This window comes from Haliotis rufescens, unplaced genomic scaffold, assembly GCF_023055435.1.
Source record: "Haliotis rufescens isolate VD_foot unplaced genomic scaffold, xgHalRufe1.0.p SCAF_12, whole genome shotgun sequence".
Taxonomy (NCBI): Eukaryota; Metazoa; Mollusca; class Gastropoda; order Lepetellida; family Haliotidae; genus Haliotis; species Haliotis rufescens.
In genome coordinates, this window is record NW_025963802.1 from 6,625,999 (window position 1) to 6,648,572 (window position 22,574).

A 22,574-nucleotide genomic window follows, 5' to 3' on the forward strand; every position below is an offset into this window, starting at 1 on the left:
ATTTAAGTGCAGTTCAACACAAGGGAATAAGAACCCAAAACAACGAAAGTCTCAATTTTCCAAAATCTGTGAGTGATTCAATATCTTCAGCTATCCCCCACCCACGGACCAGATCTTCATTGTTCGTATGTATTCAGCTTAAACGAGCTGCCATCAGCAAATGGCCAGGGGAAATAAGCTTCGTGTTTACATCTCCCGACGGATGCTTGGAATACAGAGGAACAGATTGTCACGACGCTTGTCGACTTCTGAGACTTATCTTCATTTCTAACAGAACAACGGAGGGAGAAAGTGCTGAAGTTTTGGAAATGTGTATCAGTCCAAACGAATGACATGCCATGACATTGATGTCGAACTGATTAGAAAACGGATGTTAGCTGCCTGCTGATAACGTGCGTGTGCACGTCCGTTTGTAATTGTATGGTGTGTGTGTGTGTGCGTGCGTGCGTGCGTGCGTGCGTGCGTGCGTGCGTGCGTGCGTGCGCGCGCGTGTGATATGTGTGTGAGTGTGAGCGTGAGTGCTCAGCAATATTCCAGCTAAATGACGGCGGTCTGTAACTAATCCATTCTGGACCATGCAATTAAGTGATTGACTTCATGAGCATCGATCAACCCAATTAGGTTACGATGACATGATTCAACCAAGTAGCGAATCTGACCATCCAATCCCGTTAGTCGCTTCTTACGACAAGCATGGGTTGCTGAAGACCAAATCTAACCCTGATCTTCACGAGGAACAACTCCATTGACCATAAAAGTCAAACCCACACACCTTGGCAGGACGTAACACAGTATCATATCTTTAGTTGTAAGTGTCCTTTCTGTAGCCAGTAAACATATGAACAAAAAGAAACAGTTTCATTAATCTTATTGATTCCTGATCTATTAAGATGACCAATCGATTTCAAAGTAACTGTGAAAGAAGAGATGCATTTCTTGAAACGGGCCCTTAGGTCATGCTCCTAGACTCATTTATTGCTATTAAAACGTTCATTTTGTTGTAACTCAATAAAACGCCTTGTTGAGAGGAATCCTCGTACTTGGACATCCGATGGTAGGCAAACCACCACATGTTAATTGTAAAACCAAATAGCATTTGTATAGTGTGTGACTACCGCCGTTTCCCTCACTACGACAACGAGGTCGATGTGGACGTGCTACACAAGCCACGTGGAAGTTCACACCGACACCGATGGTGATGTAAGTCGACAGAAAATCGTTATGTGCGTCTGTGGCCAAGCTACATGGTATAATCCCTCATTTAGAACAGGCAGTTTTAACATGAAGACAAAGTACGAACCAGGTGATCATGGTTTATTGGTGTGTTTATATATTGCGGTACACTAAAATAGCCTTTGAGTAAATGCGTTGTTATTTTTGTAGAAGAGGGGAAACAAATTGGAATTGATAAGACACTAATCAGTACGTATTCAACCCGTGACGTCATGATTGTGAAGATTACAAAGTACTAACGCGTGGAGGTTCAGGGCTGAGATTCGATGTGAGTATGGTGTACTTTATTGATATGGACTCGATGAACTGGAATAAAACATATATCGTGAGCCCCAGACAATAGGCCATCTGGCACTTGCGATTACATTATGAATATAAATTGTCAATGCAAGAGAATAACCGGTCTAGATTTTCAGCCCAAAACAGATTTCATGTGGCGCAAAGGGCAAATAGCTGTGGAAATTATACGAATGGACCACTGAAAATCAGTAGTGACACAAGGTGTCCGCGAATATGCTTAAAGTAGCACACAAAAGTGCTGCTGGTATTAGACGTTAACCGACCGCCTCCGTGGTCTAGTGGTAGAGCGACCGCCCGGTGAGCGGAAGGTCCGGGGTTCGATCCCCAGCCGCGTCATACCAAAAGACGTTAAAAGATGGTACTTGTTGTGAGCCTGTCTGGCGCTCGGCATTAAGGGTCTTAAACAAGGACTGGTCGGCTCGGAGTCAGTATACTGTGTCTGAGTGGGATATTCATGTTAAACTGCGGTATGGTATCTCAGTGAGCTAGCACTATAAATCGGCATCAGTCCGGACTAGTACAAGCAGCCACCCAAACACACACACGTACATGCACGTCGCTATATAAGTGCAATAATCTTGGCCGCGACGTTAAACCCCATTTCACTTCACCTTAGACGTTAACCACTTTGGTGAAACTCAAGAGCACAGGGACAACGAATTTTGGTGTCTCAGATGACTGGGCCACAAGCTAAACCCCACCCCCCACCCCCCACCCCAACAATGTATAGGTAAGAGAGTTGAGTTCTACGTTGCTTTTAGAAACATTACGGCGGAGGGACACAATAAATGGAATCGAACCCGGCCGAGTCAAGGCTTTAACCACTAGCCTACGGCAGGTGTGCCCTAAAGAGGAGTTTTAGCCAAACAAGAGACATCATACGATGGAGAGAAAACAGTCATGATCCAAGGTAATGGGAAAACTAACATCTCTCCAGAAAGTTTGATCATATGGAATTATATATAATGCATAGGTTCCAGCAGATCTTACTTTGTAAACAATACGGCACCAACATACAACTAACATCTCTCCAGAAAGTTTGATCATATGAAATAATATTATATGTATAGGTTCCAGCAGATCTTACCTTGTAAACAATACGGTAACAACATACACATCATACTTTATCTACGTGAATCTGTATGCATCCTACTGCCTCGCATGCCAGCGTGGTGTTTTCTTTGTAACACCAACCAGTGTTAACGTATTTTACTTAAGAAATGTAAACGAATAAGAGATAATGAGCAACTATTTTCCTTGAGGTGTTTTACACATTTTACAACATCCACACTTAACAGGCACTGATCAGTAAAAAGCCTGTTTGTGTTGCAAACGCTGAAGTGTTTCTGACAGCCCTCAAAGGGCGCTCGACGGATGGCATGTACGCCAGTGCCAGATTCTGGGATAACATAGGTGTTAGAAAAACAGACTTCTGAGTTTACTTGCCATATGCCGTGTGCACGGTGTTAATGTTTATTCTTATAAATAACACCCAACAGTCAACACCAAACATTCAACGTTAAATATTGAACAATGTGTTTAACACCATTAATTTAACCATATTTGTTTAACGCCATAGTTTCAATGCCATGTATTTATCGGCTACGCTCAATAGCGTGTTTGACGACATATATTTAACACCGTGCATTCAACGCCACACATTTCACAATATGTTTTACATCATGTATTTAACATCATGAACTCAACAGATATACATACATATGTCGCCAATAGTTGACAGCATGCGTTCAACGTCATACACTAAACAATAGTTTACCATACCCGTGCTCGTGGGTATCACCAAAGTGGTAAACGTCTAAGACCTGCATCACTTCAGGCTTTAAACCCCCAACTGACTTATGCAATTATATTACCTACTGGGCAGTCTCACTGTGAATAACTTACTTGTTCCACGATGATTGCGTGGTCATGATAATATTATTCCAATGTTTTGATTGTTTACGAAACGGCCCTCAGTATCGTAATGTCATATCAGTGCATTGTCGCAAATAGCTATCAGTTGCTCGCTACATCAAAGAAGTTCAAGGTAAGGCCCGTAATTGAAAGATAAACCTGAGGAAAATATTCCTGAATTCCCCGTGATTTGTACGTTAGATTGAAAAACTCAAAGCCTCGAGTAATGATGAATATTCAAATCAGCCATCTAACCATTGTCTTATTCTATACATATCTTCGTCGCTAAGTGGTTGAAATAATGATGATGCGACGTTAAGCTTTACCTCACTCACTCATTAACATATCTACATGTATCAATCATATTTAGCCATGTACTCCCCGTGAAGATCCGGATCAGAATTGATCTTCAGCTACTCATGCTTGGCTCAAGAGGCGACTAGCGGGATTGGCTGGTCAAGCTCCCTGACTTGGTTGATGCATGTCGTTGTATTCCAAATGCTGAGATGGATGCTCGTGATGTCAATCACTTGATCATCTGTCTCAGATTCAATTATTTACAGACCGCCGACATATAGCTGACATATTGGTAAGTGCGACGCTAAACAAAAAACAAAAAATCCATATACAATGTAACCTCGTTAATTCGGACGGTCGCGTTCCAACACGAATTAACACATTTCCTGGTTAACGAATCATGATTGCGGATCAATATAATTTAGGTTTCATTGTATATAATGTATAATTATTATTATTTATTATCTGTCTGATCAAATATTTTCTTGGTCCATTTTATCACACACATATATCATATCGGCTGACGTTTTCTGATTGATAATGCAATATTATTCTTCAGAACAAAAATACAAATGCGATATTTATTCCTCAACTGATGAGAAAAACGTGAGGACCAAATAGTCACTATTCTTTGATATCAATAAATCAATGCAGAATAGGAAGTGATTTGAAATTATACGTTGATCCTTTCCATGCCATGTGTTAACGACTGACGTACATATAACCACGAGTACTCGACAGTCCCATGTCTCATTTCCTCAGGAGGTATCTCACCGGGTTGCACTAATGAGAAAAAACTGTTACATTCCTCGAGAGCCATTCACGTTGAAGTGTGCGGGACCGTCATTCAGAGGTCGACGTAAAGCTGCACTAATCCTAGTTTATCCGATTGATGTTGCTGCCAAGTAATTAATACTGGTAAAATTACAGGTAATATGAACGCTGCCGTTTCCCATTCGGCGCCTGACCTCGAAATGAATGAGCGAGTGAATGTTGTTTAACGCCATGGACAGCGATATTACAGCTGTATCACGGCGGTCTGTAAATGATGGTTTAGACCAGGCAGACCAGTGACTGAAAACATGGGCAAGGATCCGCGACATCAGGTTGCGAGGACACCACCAACAATGCCTCAGAGCATGAGCATCCGACACTAGGTTCCTACCAAACACATGGCACACTGTGAGGTGAGGTGAGGTGAGGTGAGGTGAGGTGAGGTGAGGTGAGGTGAGGTGAGGTGAGGTGAGGTGAGGTGAGGTGAGGGAGTGAGTGAGTGAGTGAGTGAGTGAGTGAGTATGGTTTAACACCGCTTTTAGCAATATTCCAGCAATATCACGGCGGGGGACACCAGAAATGGGCTTCACACATTGTACCCATGTCGGGAATCGAACCCGGGTCTTCGGCGTGACGAGCGAACGCTTTAACCACTAGGCTACCCGACCGAAATAGGGTTTAACGTCGCGTCCAAGATTATTGCACTTATATAGCGACGTGCATGCACACGTGTGTGTGTGTGTGTGTGTGTGTGTGTGTGTGTGTGTGTGTGTGTGTGTGTGTGTGTGTGTGTGTGTGTGTGTGTGTGTGTGTGTGTGTGTGTGTGTGTGTGTGCTTGTACTAGTCCGGACTGATGCCGATTTTTAGTGCTAGCTCACTGAGATATCCTGCCGCAGTTTATCATGAATATCCAACTCAGACACAGTATACTGACTCCGAGCCGACCAGTCCTTGTTTAAGACCCTTAATGCCGAGCGCCAGACAGGGTAACAACAAGTACCATCTTTTAACGTCTTTTGGTATGACGCGGCTGGGGATCGAACCCCGGACACAGCTGCGGATAACGTTTTTCCAAAAAATTCCCACGGGAATGGGATAAAACTTCTACTAAGAATGATTTCATTAATTCTGACATTCATAATTTGTGGTTGTGCTATTTATGTTGCTGTCACTGTGTCGAGTGAAAGAGTTAAAATCAGACTTCAAATCATCAGTATTAAAGCACTGAAGAGACTCGTCAATTGAAATATACACCTTGAAAAAAATATGAATCACGTACTTATGATATATTTTCCATATGAAATGGTCACTTTATAAAATCGTATGTATAAGTTTCTGACAAAGTACATTTACATTTGTTTACGTTTGTTTGTTTGTTGTTTAACGCCGCACTCAGCAATATTCCAGCTATATGACGGCGGTCTGTAAATAATCGAGTCTAGACTTAACAGACAATCCAGTGATTGACATCAAGAGCATCGATCCACGCAATCGGGATACGATGACATGCATCAACCAAGTCAGCAAGCCTGACCACCGGATCTCGTTAGTCGCCTCTCACGACAAGCATGGGTGGCTGAAGACCTATTCTACCCCGGATCTTCACGAGTCTGTATTTTGTTTACGAACCGAAATACCCATATTGAAATACAGAAGCAAACATCGATTTCCCTGTAATGTTATGAAGCCGTTCCCTGGCAGTAGTCATATTTGACAACCTTTGTGCTGTTTCCTCTGGTTCTTGTTATCATGTGATATAACCCAGAACGTGTGACCATCTGGCGTAACAAACAGTGGTACATCTGGTACATTTCAGAAGGTATCGAGACATCGGATATATTTATATAAATAAGCCCAAAGTCATATGTAGATATTTCCAAAAGATACTAAGAAATTCGGGACATATAAAAAGAAAATACAGACGATATGCCACTAAGGTGCTTAACCTTTCTCCAGGGGTATATATCGACAGTTTTTCACGTAAAATGTAACTGAAAGACACCTACAAACCTCACTGTATAGATTACAATACCGAGAATTACGAAACGTATATTTCCAGTTGAACAAATAAATCTGCAAGTAAAACGTAAATGGGTTTATTCCAAGTCAACTCTGGCAACCAATGACCATGCGAACAAAAGCCCCGCGTTGCGATCAATACCAGTACAAGACTGTGCCATGTGTTGGACGGGGAGGTGAGTCACCTCTGAATCGCTGCGGGGGTCCAGCATGACAACTCGCGCCTTTGGGTCCAGCATTGATTGATGCTCTGGCATGTCATGACTCAATACAGCCATGATGGGAATCAATCACCACATGAAACGGCTTAAATATATATCTGTAGATATTCCGTGATATAGCTGATTTCGTGTATTGTTCGTTACTCTCAAATTAACCATAAAATCATCAACGGAGCGGGTTATTTATGCTGTGGGTTCTTGGGGTTACGACCCGTGAAGAATAGGTCTTCAGCAACCCATGCTTGCCGTAAAGGGGCCATGCTTGTCGTAAGAGGCGACTAACGGGATCGGGTGGTCTGGCTCGCTGACTTGGTTGATGCATGTCATCGTATACCGATTGCGTGGATCGATGCTCATGATGTCAGTCACTGAAGTATCTAGTCAGACTCGTTTCATTACAGACCGCCGTCATATAGCTGAAATATTGCTGAGTTAAACAAAAAACAAAAAACAAACAAAACTCGGGGTCACCGCATTTACATAGCATTTGTATATTGATATTACCAAAGGGATATGTGTACATAAATAGAGATTACTGTCTGAATATTTGTCCTACTTGTTTCGAGGAGTGTCACTAAGGTTTTTGTTAATGCCTCTCTCCAGAGACAGCGACGAATATACATTAACGGTGACACCAGACACCAACATGGTGAAGTCATTGTAAATAAAAGCAATCCTTTCCATGTTCACAAGATATATCTGACAAAAGCAGAGTCGATTATACGATTCCGACTTTATAATGAGTATGTGTTTATGAATCACTTTAATGATGATGCCAGAGGTGACCGTATCCTGCCCCACCGAGGGCACCCGTTATGAACACATGCAAAGGCAAGTCAATTTTTCACCTGAACACAACCCGGGAACATATGGTACAAGTCAAACACGGGACCAGCATCAGACATCATTATTGTCACTGATACGTTTCGAAATGGCTACCATAAAACATTTCGAGAGCTTCACTAAGGGGATTGATAGTTGTAAAACACACGATTGTCATAATTTCTAAACCACTGATTAGCAAATGATGTTGTGAAGATGTGTATTCTGTGCAGTGAACCGTGTACATTTGTTTGCGTGTTGTTTAACGAGGAAATACACAGACACACCTGTGATTGGTATGATTAACGATCCATGCTGTCAATATACGAAGCCATGCTTCAACCAAGTCAGCGAGACTGATCGCCCGATCCCGTTAGTCGCCTCGTCCGACAAGCGTGGGATGCTGAAGACCTTACGGGCAACATGTTATTTGACAAAAGAGAAAATTATCCTCTATCTATCAATCATGATATTTAGAAAATAATGGAAATATATATCACTAGGAATTTATAACAACAGTGTAGATGAGAGTGTAGCGTGTTTGCATATTGTATATTTCGTAACATTTTGAAAATGTAATATAGTTTAGTTGGAATGGGCACTTCATCCGATGTTAGAATAATGTTATGGAACTGTCCCATGTGTTATAACAAATAAACAAAGTAACGTACTAGTAGACAGTTTATGAAGTAACCAGCATTCTTCTTCGTTACAAAAACACATTAGCTGAACGCTGAAGGTACACCAAAACAAGAAGCAGAAGGATGTGATAGCTGATGTCCCTGTATTCCTGCTCTTGTCCAGACTAATAAGGGTAATTAAGTATTGAAAGGATGTTTACAACAAAGACAAGAACGATATATTGGGGAAAAAATATCGATTTTGGTCGAGATAGTAATTGGCTCCTTACCTTGATTGAGTTGGCATTTAGCAGCTCGTTCTCTTCAGTGCATGCGGTTCTGAAAAACAAGACGCAAGCCATTAGCTACCTGCCAGGAGGGGAAAAGGGTATATGCTGTCAAGTGTGTAATGCGTATAAAATTGTAATCCAAAGCATGGTATACTGTAGACTATCTTCTTGTCTGAAATGGAAAAATAATTACAAAAACTTTTGACTTATCTTCATGCAATATAATAATAAGAAGCCCAGAGACTCTCTTCATTTTCAGAGGCTGAAACTGCAGTAATCTAGACTTGCCAACTATTATGGACTTGCATGGGCTGTATTGGGCATATTTGTATCACGGTCTGCATGACAGTATAGAAAGGACATATTGTTGGAGCAGTACTCATTAAATGGCAAAGAATTTAATATTGGTATACATTCTTAGATTAAATAATTATGCTAGATTGATTAAACTGTGTATGACAACGGTACACTGTTCATCGTCGCAGTCATCAATGATTCTTGTTGACATTTTGGTTTCAAACGTATTCTTAAAAAAGACACCTTCTTGATATGGGAGCATCTGTCAAGATAGCGGAAGATCGGTGGTTCGATCCCCTGGTCGCATCATACCAAAAGATGTTAAACAATGATACTTGTCTGGATAGGTTCGGTATAACGGGGATAAAACAACGACTGGTCGGCTCAGAGTCAGTATAATGTGTCGGGTATCCATGTTAAACCGCGGCATGGTGACCAACATACGCCCCGACTGGTACAAGCAGCTACGGAAAAGCAAAAATCTTGAACGCGACGTTAAACCCCATTTCACCTCACCTCGCCTAGTCTTAAATAACAACATGGATGATGAATATGTGATATGTGTTTGAGGTATCCAATAAGTTGATGGTAATAATGTATTACTATGTATCATGTATTGAATACATTATACATGAAAAGGTTGCGGATTCTAACGCATCGAAGTATGATGAGCCTCTCTCGCGCAGCATCCTTTGATGCTTGGACCTGATATATTGGTACCACATGCTAGACGGAAACTTTGTAAGCTCCTACAAGACATATGACAGAAATTCCACCAATATCCGGAAAACACAATTCCCCCTATATGACTCAAATATATTCACTCTTCCTATCCACCAAAAAGTATATTAGTCCAAGCTAGGCGCCACCGGGATTTGGGGGGTTGCACATGGCAAGATGAAGCTTTATAAATCCTCTTAGACACAACCTAATTATGTTAGTTGTCACATTCACGACATAACAAACATGTCGTAGAAAACTCTACAAATATCCTGATTTTCTCAGTTTACCTATTAGATCGATAAGCGGTCGGTACACCCTTTGACAAAGGGCATAATGAGAAGCACTATTTGCCTAGCGCTTTAGAGCAAGCCTCCATTCGTTGCTTTCATCGTGAGGCATGAAGCATAGGCACAAGAGTTTGACCAGTTGAAAAAGGTTGTCTCTACTTGCAAACTACATCCATTTTAGATGTTGAACTGTAGGGCCAGGCACTCTTGATTTGTAATCATGTGCAACACAAGTGTGTCTTCAATGGGGTCGGGATCAATGGAGGAGAGACCCCCTTGTTACCTTGTCTGGCAGGAAGACCCAAGGCAGACATTGATTCGTAAACTTTGATTGTCTTAAACCTCGCAGTTGGATGTTCAACATATCCATAAACTTGGTCTAAAAAATCGCTCGATGGCTGAACTAGGGGCCACTGCTGGGATAAAACCTTCCATCGTGTTCTTGCATTCTTCAGATGGTTGGTCGTTTCATGCATGTATAGACCCGTGAATATTCCGGGGTAGAATAGGTCTTCAGCAACCCATGCTTGCCGTAAAAGGTGACTATGCTTGTCGTAAAAGGCGACTAACGGGATCGGGTGGTCAGGCTCGCTGACTTGGTTGATGCATGTCATTGATCCCAATTGCGTGGATCGATGCACATGATGTCATACACTGGATTGTCTGGAATATAGCTGGAATATTGCTGAGTGCGGCGTTAAACAACACACCAACCAACCAAATCATACATGTATAAACCATGGTCTTCCAGTAGGACGATGACGGAGCCATAAGCCACAATGCAACTGTAGAGATAAAAACGTTCATCTTGGGCATGCGTTCAGATAGTTGGTCTTTAAACGATTGCATTATTCTCAGCTGATGGTAGACCCATGGGACAATGCGATACTGCAGAGATGAAACCCATTACATCGGATCGCTTTTGTGTCTTAAACATTTTGCCTCGAGCCTCTTGAAGCACATTCAGTAAAGTCAAATAAAACGTGAATTTAAAAATCCCAAATGTTAAAAATACAACATACACATGTAACAGAACCAGAACGTAAATCGGGTACGACTATTTTCATAGTATCAGATGACTCAGATGACTCTCATTGGTGTTTATTATGAGGTAAAAATGTAACTACGAAACGTACGTTTCTTGTGTAACATTGTTTCAAGACATCAATGGGACAAACAAGCATGCTATCAGATTCGCAAGAAAAATATATGGTAAACGAAACTAATATATATGGATGCATCCTATATCATATATACAAATATGGCTGAGATACTGCCGATGTGACGTAAAGTTTTAACTCACTCATATGTACTAAATAAAATAATGTGAGAGAATGAGTACTGTTTTACGCCGCTTAAAGCAATATTCCAGCAAATTCAAGACGGGGACACCAGAAATGGGCTCCTGTGAGTTCTTTAACCATTAGGCTACCATACACACCCAAAATACGATCATGACATCGTTATTTAACAGAGTGACTGAGTATGAGTTAACGCCGCTTTTAGTAATATCCCAGCAATATCACGGTGGGGGCACTAGAAATAGGCTTCAGACACTGTTCCCATGTGGGGAATCGAACCCGGGCCTTCGACGTGACGAGCAATCGCTTTAACCACAAGGCTACCCCACCGCCATGGTTTTTAACAGAAAAGGAACTGATGCATGATTTGGAACATGTGACTTAATATATGTTAATATCAATATAATCTGTTCCGAATATCAACAAACCCCTAATTCGCCGTAACGAACAAATCCAAATAGCAAGAAACACTCTACTGTTATTGTGTTGTTATATTTGCGTGACACCGTCTCAACACATTATTAAAAAACCCAATATGAACATATGCCGTGGGGTTTAAATGATCAATACATCCGTGCTTCAGAGTTTGCTATACAACACTAATTTCTACATGCGAACAAAAGAAACACCTGTCATATTGCCAAGGTCACCGCAACGCCCAAGCCATCGGAATATCCATACATTGACACATACAATGAAAGATAATGATGTTTACTGATGGCAATACAGAGCGATAATAGCCCCCCTTGACCCAATCTCATAACATTCTGATGTGTTGATGAACAACAATCACCTTATTCACCGACCGTTGACAATAAATCATTTGACCAATCATAATCATCCGGACAAACAATCGCCATATACAATAGAGATGAGGTCAGTGATTGACCAATTACTGGAATCAATTAGTCTCAGCTAATAGAGCTTTTCTGGTTAACTGGCGTATCGATACAGGTCTAAGAAGCGACCATTTTGTGTTCAATAAACCAATGATCGCACATAATCTTAACAGGAAAACCGCAAGGGTTCCCGAATCAATGGTACCTGTTCTTACTACCCAGTAGGTGCTAACTAGGGTCTAGTGTGCATATAGACCATGGGAATGATTGACAGTTATTGACATTATTGCTTACTGAGCAGATGACACCAGGAATGGATTCACAACAATACTCATGCTGGAATCGAACTCAAAGCTTGTCGATCGCGTAATTTCCACAAGGCCAACCCACGGGCCCCTTACTTAACGACTAAGTATGCCGTTGTGTATCTCCGGACAATATTCTTAATTGTCATAGTTTGCGATTTGGGGCAAAATGTTCACTTATGACATTAGTTAGAGAACAAACTATCATATTAAATTATCCATGTTTTTATATACACCGTGACAACAATCCAAGTCGGATTTTATGGTGCTGTTTGAGACCTTATACATAATGTAGACTGAAACGTGCACCCCCGCCAAAAGTGTCAGCATCACATTTATGACTTTGTTGCAGCAACAAAGGCGTCGTCAAGGTAACACGACAGAAGGGATATGATTAAATGTAACCAATTAACTTTATATATAATTTCACCACTGTTTTGCCTCTTACGCCGAATGGAATCTGTTTCGGTAGAAACTGACGAAGTGAGTGAGTTAATGTATATTGTACAACCACTGAACTGTATTGAATGGCTACAATTTCACTGGTTCGTTGTTTGGTGTTTGTTCTTCATCAACTAGTCAAGAAAAGTATCCTCATGTGGTAGAGCGTCCGCCCGAAGAGTCCGGGGTTCGATCCCCGGCCGCGTTATACCAAACAATATTAAAAGATGGTACTTGTTGTTACCCTGCCTTGCGCTCGGCATTAAGGGGCAAAAACAAGGACTCATCGGCTCGGAGTCAGTATACTGTGTCTGAGTGGGGTATTCATATTAAACTGCGGCATGGTATCTAGTGAGCTAGCACTATAAATCGGCATCAGTCCGGACTAGTACAAGCAGCCACAAACACGTGCATACACGTCACCTATCCTCATTTGACTTAAAGAATATTTACGAACAATACAAAATCGTATCAGATAAGTAACGTGATACTGGAAGCATTGCAGTTAATATAGTGGAAGAGATTCAGATAAAGATGAACACCGAGTTAACTATCTTTGATAAGAACCGTGCATCGTGTTCCTGACATATTCTCCTAATATAAACTTAAGAAATAATAGAACACGCGTGAATCATCGTGATACCAGACACCGGGTGTTTGTTCGAAGGATGGAAGGGATTAAAATCATCCGTTTGTAAAGAAGATAAAGGACATATACAGTTTCAGATTGTGCACTAGCCAGACGTGTTTATCAGCTTAATCATTCAGCGTCAAAGGCTAATGGCCTGTTTATGAGGAGAGACACCAAAAAGGTGATGGATATATAGCAGGGTACAGACTAATCAGACCATGTACGCTTGATTTGCTGTCAAAACACAGGTCATACCTTGAGGTCATCAACTGGTCAGAAGGTAACATCTGATATATAGGGTCAATCTGTCAGTCTGTCACATAAAAACGCCAACTTTTAAGCATTCGAGTTACTTTTAAGTATGTACATATGAAGATATGACCCCTTTTATAGAAAACAACTTATTTATTGTTCGTAGCCGACTTTTCGGGGATGATTCTTGCCCTTTTATCAGGTTCGTCGTGTATTCATGTTCACCAAATTCATTTTTAAATGGCCATCAAAGACTTGAGTTATGTATCAACTTTCATAGTGTCAACGGATTTAAGTTGAAACTGGAGTAGTGTAGAGGCTATAGAGAGTAATGTAAGGTTATGAGAAGGTATGGCTACCAATATTTAAAACTTTGTCGACGTTACATGATTCTCAGCTAGGCCTACGCAAACAATTACTACTGTAAATTCTATATACTGTATCAAGTGCAGACAGGGTTTCGCAATTATGTGACTTTCTTCTGGTAGGGACTAGAAGTGGTTATCAACGCTCTGTGCGTAATTCAGACAAGATCACTACGCAATTAGAGTCGCCATTTACTAAATAGATATAGAGAAGAACACTTTGCAGACGAGTAAATTGTTTCTGAATTGCATTGACTCTTGTTTGTTCAGACTGAAAACAGGTCTGTCCCTCCCTTCAAATAAATGGCATTTCATACCTACATAAAGAAATATTCAACATTTGTAAGAACTGAACACATGTGGCCGCAACAAACAGTCATCACGGTGTGGTAATGGTTTTCAGAAACTCTGATGCAAAGCTGATAGCACAGCTAATCTCTTTGAAAATTGAAAGTTGATATTGATAACTCCATGAACAAAAATATTGAAACCCGACGTATGTTACCATAACTGGCGGATCTATATGAGACTTGTGTAGACTTCCTGTTGTAACAAAATCAAAGACATATTCTCCAAGATGTTCCGATGGTTCTCCAGAAAACCGAAGTAAAGCTGATTGGATGTAGAAAATTATTAAAAATAGAAACTTGATATTCATAAATTGAAAAATATATACCACACAACGTTTGATAGAGATAATCAGATTTGTCATTCTATTTAAATGTTAAATATAAACTGGACATATTTTGAGAAAAAAAAATATCCCTATCAAAAGTGGAGTAGTATATATTCCAAATGCGTAATAATTGAACATGTCCTGAGTGAACGTAACAAACCTAAGACATGTTCTTCGTGATGTAGCGATAGTTCTCTAGAGCACTGAAGTAAAGCTGATGGGAAGTGCAAAGTAATTACAAGAAGGTACAGCGTCTAGTCTGGCAGCCTACTCATTCATGCCTCGTTGGCCATCTGGTATACCATCTCTAGCCTCCGATTCAAGGATTCATTACGTAAACAACGAGCCTCAAGTTGAAGTGAGGAATCGGAAGAAGATTTCAGGGAAATGTCTGAGGAAAGAGTGTGTGTCTGATCTGGGCTGTTCTTTGTAACTCAATTGCCCTGATCGTGGTTACGTAATATGAGTTTACTGAGTTGGTGCAGCATCTCCTGCTTCAGAAACACGTGTAATATGTTTCGCAAGGGGATGAAACAGTTAAAGATTGACTATGATCATTATTTTCGCATACACCTACATATTATTGGTTTTTATATTTTGGTAACAGGTAAGGTTTTGCTTTTCGTAGTAGTATAGTGTGCCTGCGTGCGTGCATGCGTGCATGGTTGTCTGATTGGACAAGTACGGACTAATGCACTGTATATTGACCCGAAGCCCACTAAGTCCTTGTTTTATCCCCTTAATGGCGAGCGCCAGGCAGGGTAACAAGATAGATAGATAGATAGATAGATAGATAGATAGATAGATAGATAGATAGATAGATAGATAGATAGATAGATAGATAGATAGATAGATAGATAGATAGATAGATAGATAGATAGATAGATAGATAGATTATGTAACTGTACACACCGTTATGAAATGTATATAGAAGGCCTCGTTAGTCACGTATGCCTAATCTATTTGATGTTTCGCAATAAAATAAATGAGTACAATGTCTTAATGTATTTTTGGTATAACGCGGTCGGGGATCGAAACACCGACCTTCTGCCCTCCAGACAGACGCTCGGTCCGCTAGACCTCGATCCATATGTCTCGTCACAGCACCTAGTATGTTAAAGCATAGGAGTGTCTTCGTTATACCTCAATTACCATTTACTGTACTTTGTAGGTAGGTAAGTAGTAAACATTATTTTGATACGCTTCCCTGCATCTGAATGAATAATAATAGGGCAACCATATATAAAATATGAACAATTCAACATGACCCTACTTCTCCACCTCAACAATGCCAACAAGCATAGGATGTGAATTCTCAAAAGTCAGGTCAGCATCTCCTTTGTCTAATGGATCGTGATTGCAGGCTTTCGGTTGTGTCATATCTATGTGTTGTTGCATACCCATGATCATCTTAACCTCAGAACAGCCAACCTCATGCACTACCTTATCGTAAACCACGTCGCTATCACGCCGATCTATCATAACCATTGCTATAATACTAGTAAATAAATATATGCTTAGGGTAGAATTTGAATATCGATGGAACAACACATCGTCCCATATACCTAGGCCTTGATTTTTATCAGTTCAAATAAATCGAATTAATAATCTTGTGTTACGATTTATTACGAGATCGTTCGTAACCGGGACGATGATCCGAGTCCAGTAAACAACACCCCCTTATTGCGAAGGTATTCGTTGACAGATATCTGCTACCGCTGTCGGAAACAGCGAAACACAAAGGCAACGATTGGTAATAAAATACATTAACTGAGCAAAAACTTCTCTTTGATTAATGATTATATTCTCGTTGCCATTGGCTCGACGAAATTAATTTGGATATGACGCTCGGAAGCAATAATTGATAAGCCGGATCAAACGGCAGAGGTTATTGGTTTAGCAATTGATGGCCTTCATTTTTTAAATGGAGGATATTAGCTCCGAAATCATATCAAATGTTAAAAGGATTTTTTTCTAAATGGTATAAATAAATCAGGACACGAATACCTGAATAAAAACAACATATTTGATATGATAGACGATAATGCTGTATTTGTTCTATCGAACCTTCACCCATCACTCAGAGTGAGTGAGTGAGTGAGTTGGGTATAACGCCGCTTTTAACAGTATTCCAGTTATATCACGGCGTGTCAGCTTAATGTGGGAGGAAAGCCCGAAGTGATGCAGGTCTCAGACGTTTACCACTTCGGTGAAACCCACGAGCACGGGTATGGTGCTGACAAACCTAGAAACATAATCGGGGTGAACCGGGATTCGAACCCACAATCATAGGTTTCTGGCGTGCCCAGGGAACGCAACTCTGCACAGGGAATCGTGGCGCCTTGAACGACTGGGCCATCCGTGCCCCCATCACTCTGAGACACCGGAATACTAATTAACGTGATGACATTAATGTATTGTGGATAAGAGTGAGGTCGGGATGAAGTTGGCGTTGTGATACAGGGCTGCTGCCATATGTTCGAAAAATGGCATTTTGCTCGGTGTCATATTGTTTTTGATTGAAGAAGTACTATTCACACTCTTGTTAACTGTACTTGTCTCCATCACAGCGGCGTCTTCACGATAACAAATCATGTGCGGTACGTATATGGGGAACACCTGGTGTCGTCACTGATCTCCTGCCATACATTTATATAATTATCAATATTAGTTTGAGGAAGAGAATACATGGATGTCAACTGCTTTATTATGTGGAACACAACGTTTCGGAGAGTATGCTTACTCCTCCATCAGGTGAATGAAGGAGTAAGCATATACTCCGAAACGTTGTGTTCCTCATAACAAAGAAGTTGATATCCATATATTCTCTTCCTTATGTATCACTTCTAAATGCCTTTCAAAGACCTAATATTAGTTTGGTTTGGCCCAATGGAATGTTTCGGCAGATATTTGCAATAACGGACTGATTATTCTCTGGCGTTGGCGTTTTACATTTACAGGTGCGATAACGGTATTTCGTCCAGCTGGCATGGAAAAGTCAATAAAACATACATCATCGAAAAGACGTGTCAGGTTCACAAGAAGCCCATGTACAAGCAGGCAATGACATGACATTGATCATTACACACAGGACGTCCACACAGAGTCTTTGTCTGGCCCACGCTGACATTTTAAGAGGCTCGGCCACACAGTTACGTAACATAACGTCATTTTCACGAAAGCGCTGAAGTGTCACGTTACGGGTGTGTTACATAAGCAGTGAATCCGGGTGTTATTGCCTAAGGGGTGTTTAGAAAGGCCACATCAAACGGTACACCGACCTTCTTTTGTCCTGTCTATGTACCCATAAACTTACGTTCAAAGTTCATTTACGTCATACCATTGGTTTCGACACCTAATGTTAATCCTGTATACGACCTGTCATCAGCACAATTGCACTGCTCACATGCCCATTCAACTGGGATCAGTCTAAACCTGCAACAGATTCCGTTGGTGGAAACGGCATCGCATATATCATTCGGAATATTTACGGAAACACTGTTTTGTCATTGACCATATATATTTTTTGGCTCTGTTCTGTTGTCCGTCAGCCGAAATTGCCTAGGCAGAAGGCGACCTCTTAAACACCTAATGCAACAACAACAACTGTTGTCCGTTTTGATTTAAAGTTCCATGGTCATTTTAACGCAGTGCTGTTTTAACATGCGCTCTTTCTGTCCATAACACGTGGTTACCATATTGCGTGTTTGTATTTACTGTGCCAAGACATAACGACCATTTTCGCGTTCCATTGTGTGCATTTAAGATATATTTCTGTTCTATTTTAACAAGCTTAAATAACACGTTCTTGAAAACAAATATGCTCTTTGACGTCAAGTTTCTAATAAGGCGGAGAGATTTATAGAACCCTAGGCCAAAAATTAAATATTGCAAATATATCAATCATCATTTTCACTTTGCTAGTTAAAACCTCGCGTGATGTATATGAAGTTCAACAATTTGAAATGGAAATTAAGCAAAAACAATATTCAAAAAATCAATTCCGAATATTTTTACATTCACAACAACTAATAGATTTCGAATTTCCTTATCTACAACGCTTGAACTCACAGCTTTATCTTGGGTTTTTTCATTAATCAATACATGCACATTTGCATAATTGGCAACGAGGAGCTACACAATACTTCAATGATGCACTTCTCATATCTCCATCATACGAACGCCCGAAAGCATTTATGTCCTATTATCTTACTCTGGGGGTAAGTGGGTTTGAAGAGCGGTTAGCATGCATAGACCTCGTCGTTTCTTACCATTGCTGTCCAAAGGAATTAACGTCAACAATGATTGTAAGGAAAAACTAAAGTTTTCGATAAAAGGCCAGGGTGACTTAGACCTTATTTATCTCGAGACGGATGGTTTCCGGAAAAGCGTGTGACTACCAACGCTAACTACGGCTCCGGATAAGGTTCCGATCGGAAACGTGCTCTTTAGATTCGAAAGAAACACACGTTTGATCTATGTAATCCATCTGCGTTAAAAAAACAGGGATTATTTTTGCTTTGGTTCGAATAGAAAGGAGATGATGGGGGTACCGTTATGAGCGTATAGATGAAGACCTTACATGTACATTAACTAGAATGAAGTCGATCAGTTGGCATCGATTTCATTTTGAAGTCGTTAGTGTAAGCTGGTCGGGAGGAGTATAACCAATTTTTTTACCCCTATTGATTTGTTTTTACTTACGTGTATTAACAATAGCTATTTACATGATATGTTACAACTGTTATCTGTATCGGACTGGATCAATATTATTAAATATAATCCTCAGAATTTAGTTTATTTGAATATATTTGCATTTTGTCGAAACAAATGGAGAAGAAAATAGAGAAATAATTAAGGACATTAAAAAGACATTAACTAATTTAGATGAAATACAGAAGCAGTTTCAACCTGTGTATCAACAAATGAAACCGTCCTACCTTTGAAAAGTAAAAATCCTTTTGGGAATAGCCGTCTTTTTAGCAGGTTTCTGTGGTTTCTGATCTTGATAAGAGGCGCACGCCATCTTTACACCGTGACGGTCACAAGCTAAACTGACCCTCAACACGATTGCCCCAATAATAACATATTCTGGGGCCCTGAGAAGTATTTAACCGACCAACTTTAAAAGATTCCCCTGCGTCACCCAGAGTAAACATCCCGGCGGCGGCGATCGCCGTAGAATTACGTAACACAATTCAAGTGCACTAAAACGACACCACAAAGACAGTGCCTGCAGGGAGGTTGTAACTTCTGTGATAGATCCAAACAGTGTCAAAGTTCAGACACATCGATACTATCGTTGACGTCTAACATCCCGTAGGACAAAAAAGGAAGATTAATGTTTTTTTAAAAGAAGATGAAGCCTGTCACAAAAGTAGATCGTTCACGCGACTATTAAAACGCCGCACATGGCCTTGAGCTAACCGTCACCTCACCGTAGAGGGTATCATAGGTCATATACCCAAGTGAATACAGGGATAATTAAAGTCGCTTAATTACACCACGTGATAATGGTTATCAGTATGTGATTAAGCGGTAAATGCTGACATAGTGATTATTTATTATTCATATATCACGTGCTCGCATGTCGCATAAAATGATTATTATGCTGAGATAAGTAGAATTAATAATTAAATACGGTATGGTATTTTATAATTAGGTATTTAGTGCTTAACCGTGTTGTTGCACTGCAAGTGGTATATGTGCTGCGTGAATAGGGTCATATGAACCGATGTATGAACCAGATCAAGGTGAATGTATACACGTACTAACACTTTGGTTTGTGGTTACCTAATTTCTTGTATTCGGCGTTCCCCGACCGTGAAATTGGATTGCTGTTATAGGGTACTTATATTACTTACAAATTTTCTTATAATAGAATCCGAATCAATAATTGAAAAAAGAAGTGAATCAATGAAAAAGAAAAGGGGTGAATAGACAAAAGAATAAAAGGATAAATTCTATGTATCCTAAAGAGCGCGACAAACAGTACACATTGACTATTTTAGATCGAATTGAAAACAGCCAGATTCATTGGGACAGTCTAATTATTTACGAACATTACAACACCATCACACAATTCACAAACGGCCATAAAAATGTCTCAAATGTTATCAAAACAACGACTATAAGCATGAAGCTTTTTACGTAATCAGAAAATAAATGCATTAAGCCTATCATCACCATCCCGACATTGAAAGTGTTGATGTGGCTGATCGATGGCACGACCGTATTGCTATAGTTTTCAGTCCGCCTGCACATGATCAACATAATGATTAGATCTAAATACATCCTTTATCGATACTTTTGTACATTTTAAGGGTATTTACAATCTGGTATTCAAATTATGCAAATATTGTCATTAGTCGCTCTATTTGTCACTTAAATAATTTATAACACAATAAGAAATCGTTGGCAATCTGACCCACACAATACTCAGATAATATCTCGCCTCAACCAACTAATGATTTGGAAAACAGTGTATAGAATATCAACTAATTCCACTCTTGTAGGGTGTAATGCCTATCGCAGCGTTACCTATCGATCACCACTACCTCAAAAATCAATACTGATCAATAATAGGTAAAACTGCATAACCGCTTCGCCAACCAACCCTGTCAACAGCTCATCGATCTAGTTCCCCGATGAAATGTGCATTATCAATAAGTCCTTTCAAAACCATATTGATTTTTCAATTCAATTTGGGCCTAAAACTGTACAATGGATTTTTCGCGTGGGACGGTTTACACGATTGCGGCAGCCTCAATCTTACGACATGCTATTACACGATGTTCGTAAGAAGTAGTTACATGTGATGCTGTTGTCCCGGTTTACAGAAACAAGACGTTTTTAACAGCAATTCGTATTTTTATATTGATGCAACATAAAGGTTGACGTGTGCATGTTTAAGGAAGGAAATATTATTTGAGAAACGTCTACATGTTCGACAGGGTGCCAATGAAAACAAGTCTACGGATACATTCTGTTTAGGAGAAGCAGTGCGATTTATGACTGTATGCATGCAAACTTGTTTTAGATTAGGAAACATAATAATGCTGTAATGTCATGGAAAGCAGCCGTGTGCGTCATCTGTGAACTATGGAGATAGTCATATGATGACACAGTGATATGAAGTTAGTGTTAATCCTGCCAGAATTTTCCCTGCAATATTGTTTGTGAGCAGAAACTTTTGTGACCGTTCACCCCCGTGTCAATATGATTGTAAATCAGACCAGATTCAAATTACCAAACCATCAACCATTGCAATCAGTAAACAAACAAATTACCAAACCATCAACCATGGTAATCAGTTGCCACCTTGTTACAACAGATGTCAGTCCGGACAAACAAACAAACAAATTACCAAACCATCAACCATGGCAATCAGTTGCCACCTTGTTACAACAGATGTCAGTCCGGACAAACAAACAAACAAATTACCAAACCATCAACCATGGCAATCAGTTGCCACCTTGTTACAACAGATGTCAGTCGGGACAAACAAACAAATTACCAAACCATCAACCATGGCAATCAGTTGCCACCTTGTTACAACAGATGTCAGTCCGGACAAACAAACAAACAAATTACCAAACCATCAACCATGGCAATCAGTTGCCACCTTGTTACAACAGATGTCAGTCGGGACAAACAAACAAATTACCAAACCATGACAATCAGTTGCCACCTTGTTACAACAAACAAACAAAGCTCGTTTGTCACGACCCCTTTAGTCAGGAGCCCTATAATCCGGACATTCAAAACGGAGATCCTTTATATACGATTATAGGGGTGTGTGTGTTTGTTGTTTTAAAGTCGCACTCACACTATTCCAACTCTATGACGACGGCCAGTAAAAAATCGATTCCGGATTAAACAATCCAGTGATCAATATTGTGATCATCGATATACGTCATCGGGGTGCGAAGTCACGCAATCAGCGTTAATTGTATATCGTCATATCC

At 40.2% G+C, this 22,574-nt stretch overlaps 1 protein-coding gene across 9 annotated transcripts in view; it reads right to left on the reverse strand.

Annotated features, from left to right (window-relative positions):
- The window catches only part of LOC124141240 (endothelin-converting enzyme homolog), a 157,285-nt gene that overhangs the window by 21,183 nt on the left and 113,528 nt on the right, over positions 1 to 22,574 (reverse strand). For 8 of the 9 annotated variants that reach the window (XM_048393313.1, XM_048393311.1, XM_048393314.1 and 5 more), the window contains one exon: positions 8,491 to 8,539. In XM_048393313.1, the coding sequence (XP_048249270.1) occupies positions 8,491 to 8,539 (49 nt within the window). Of the gene's footprint in view, positions 1 to 8,490; positions 8,540 to 19,547; positions 19,649 to 22,574 lie in introns of those variants that run through there. The other variant, XM_048393312.1, reaches the window with a different exon arrangement.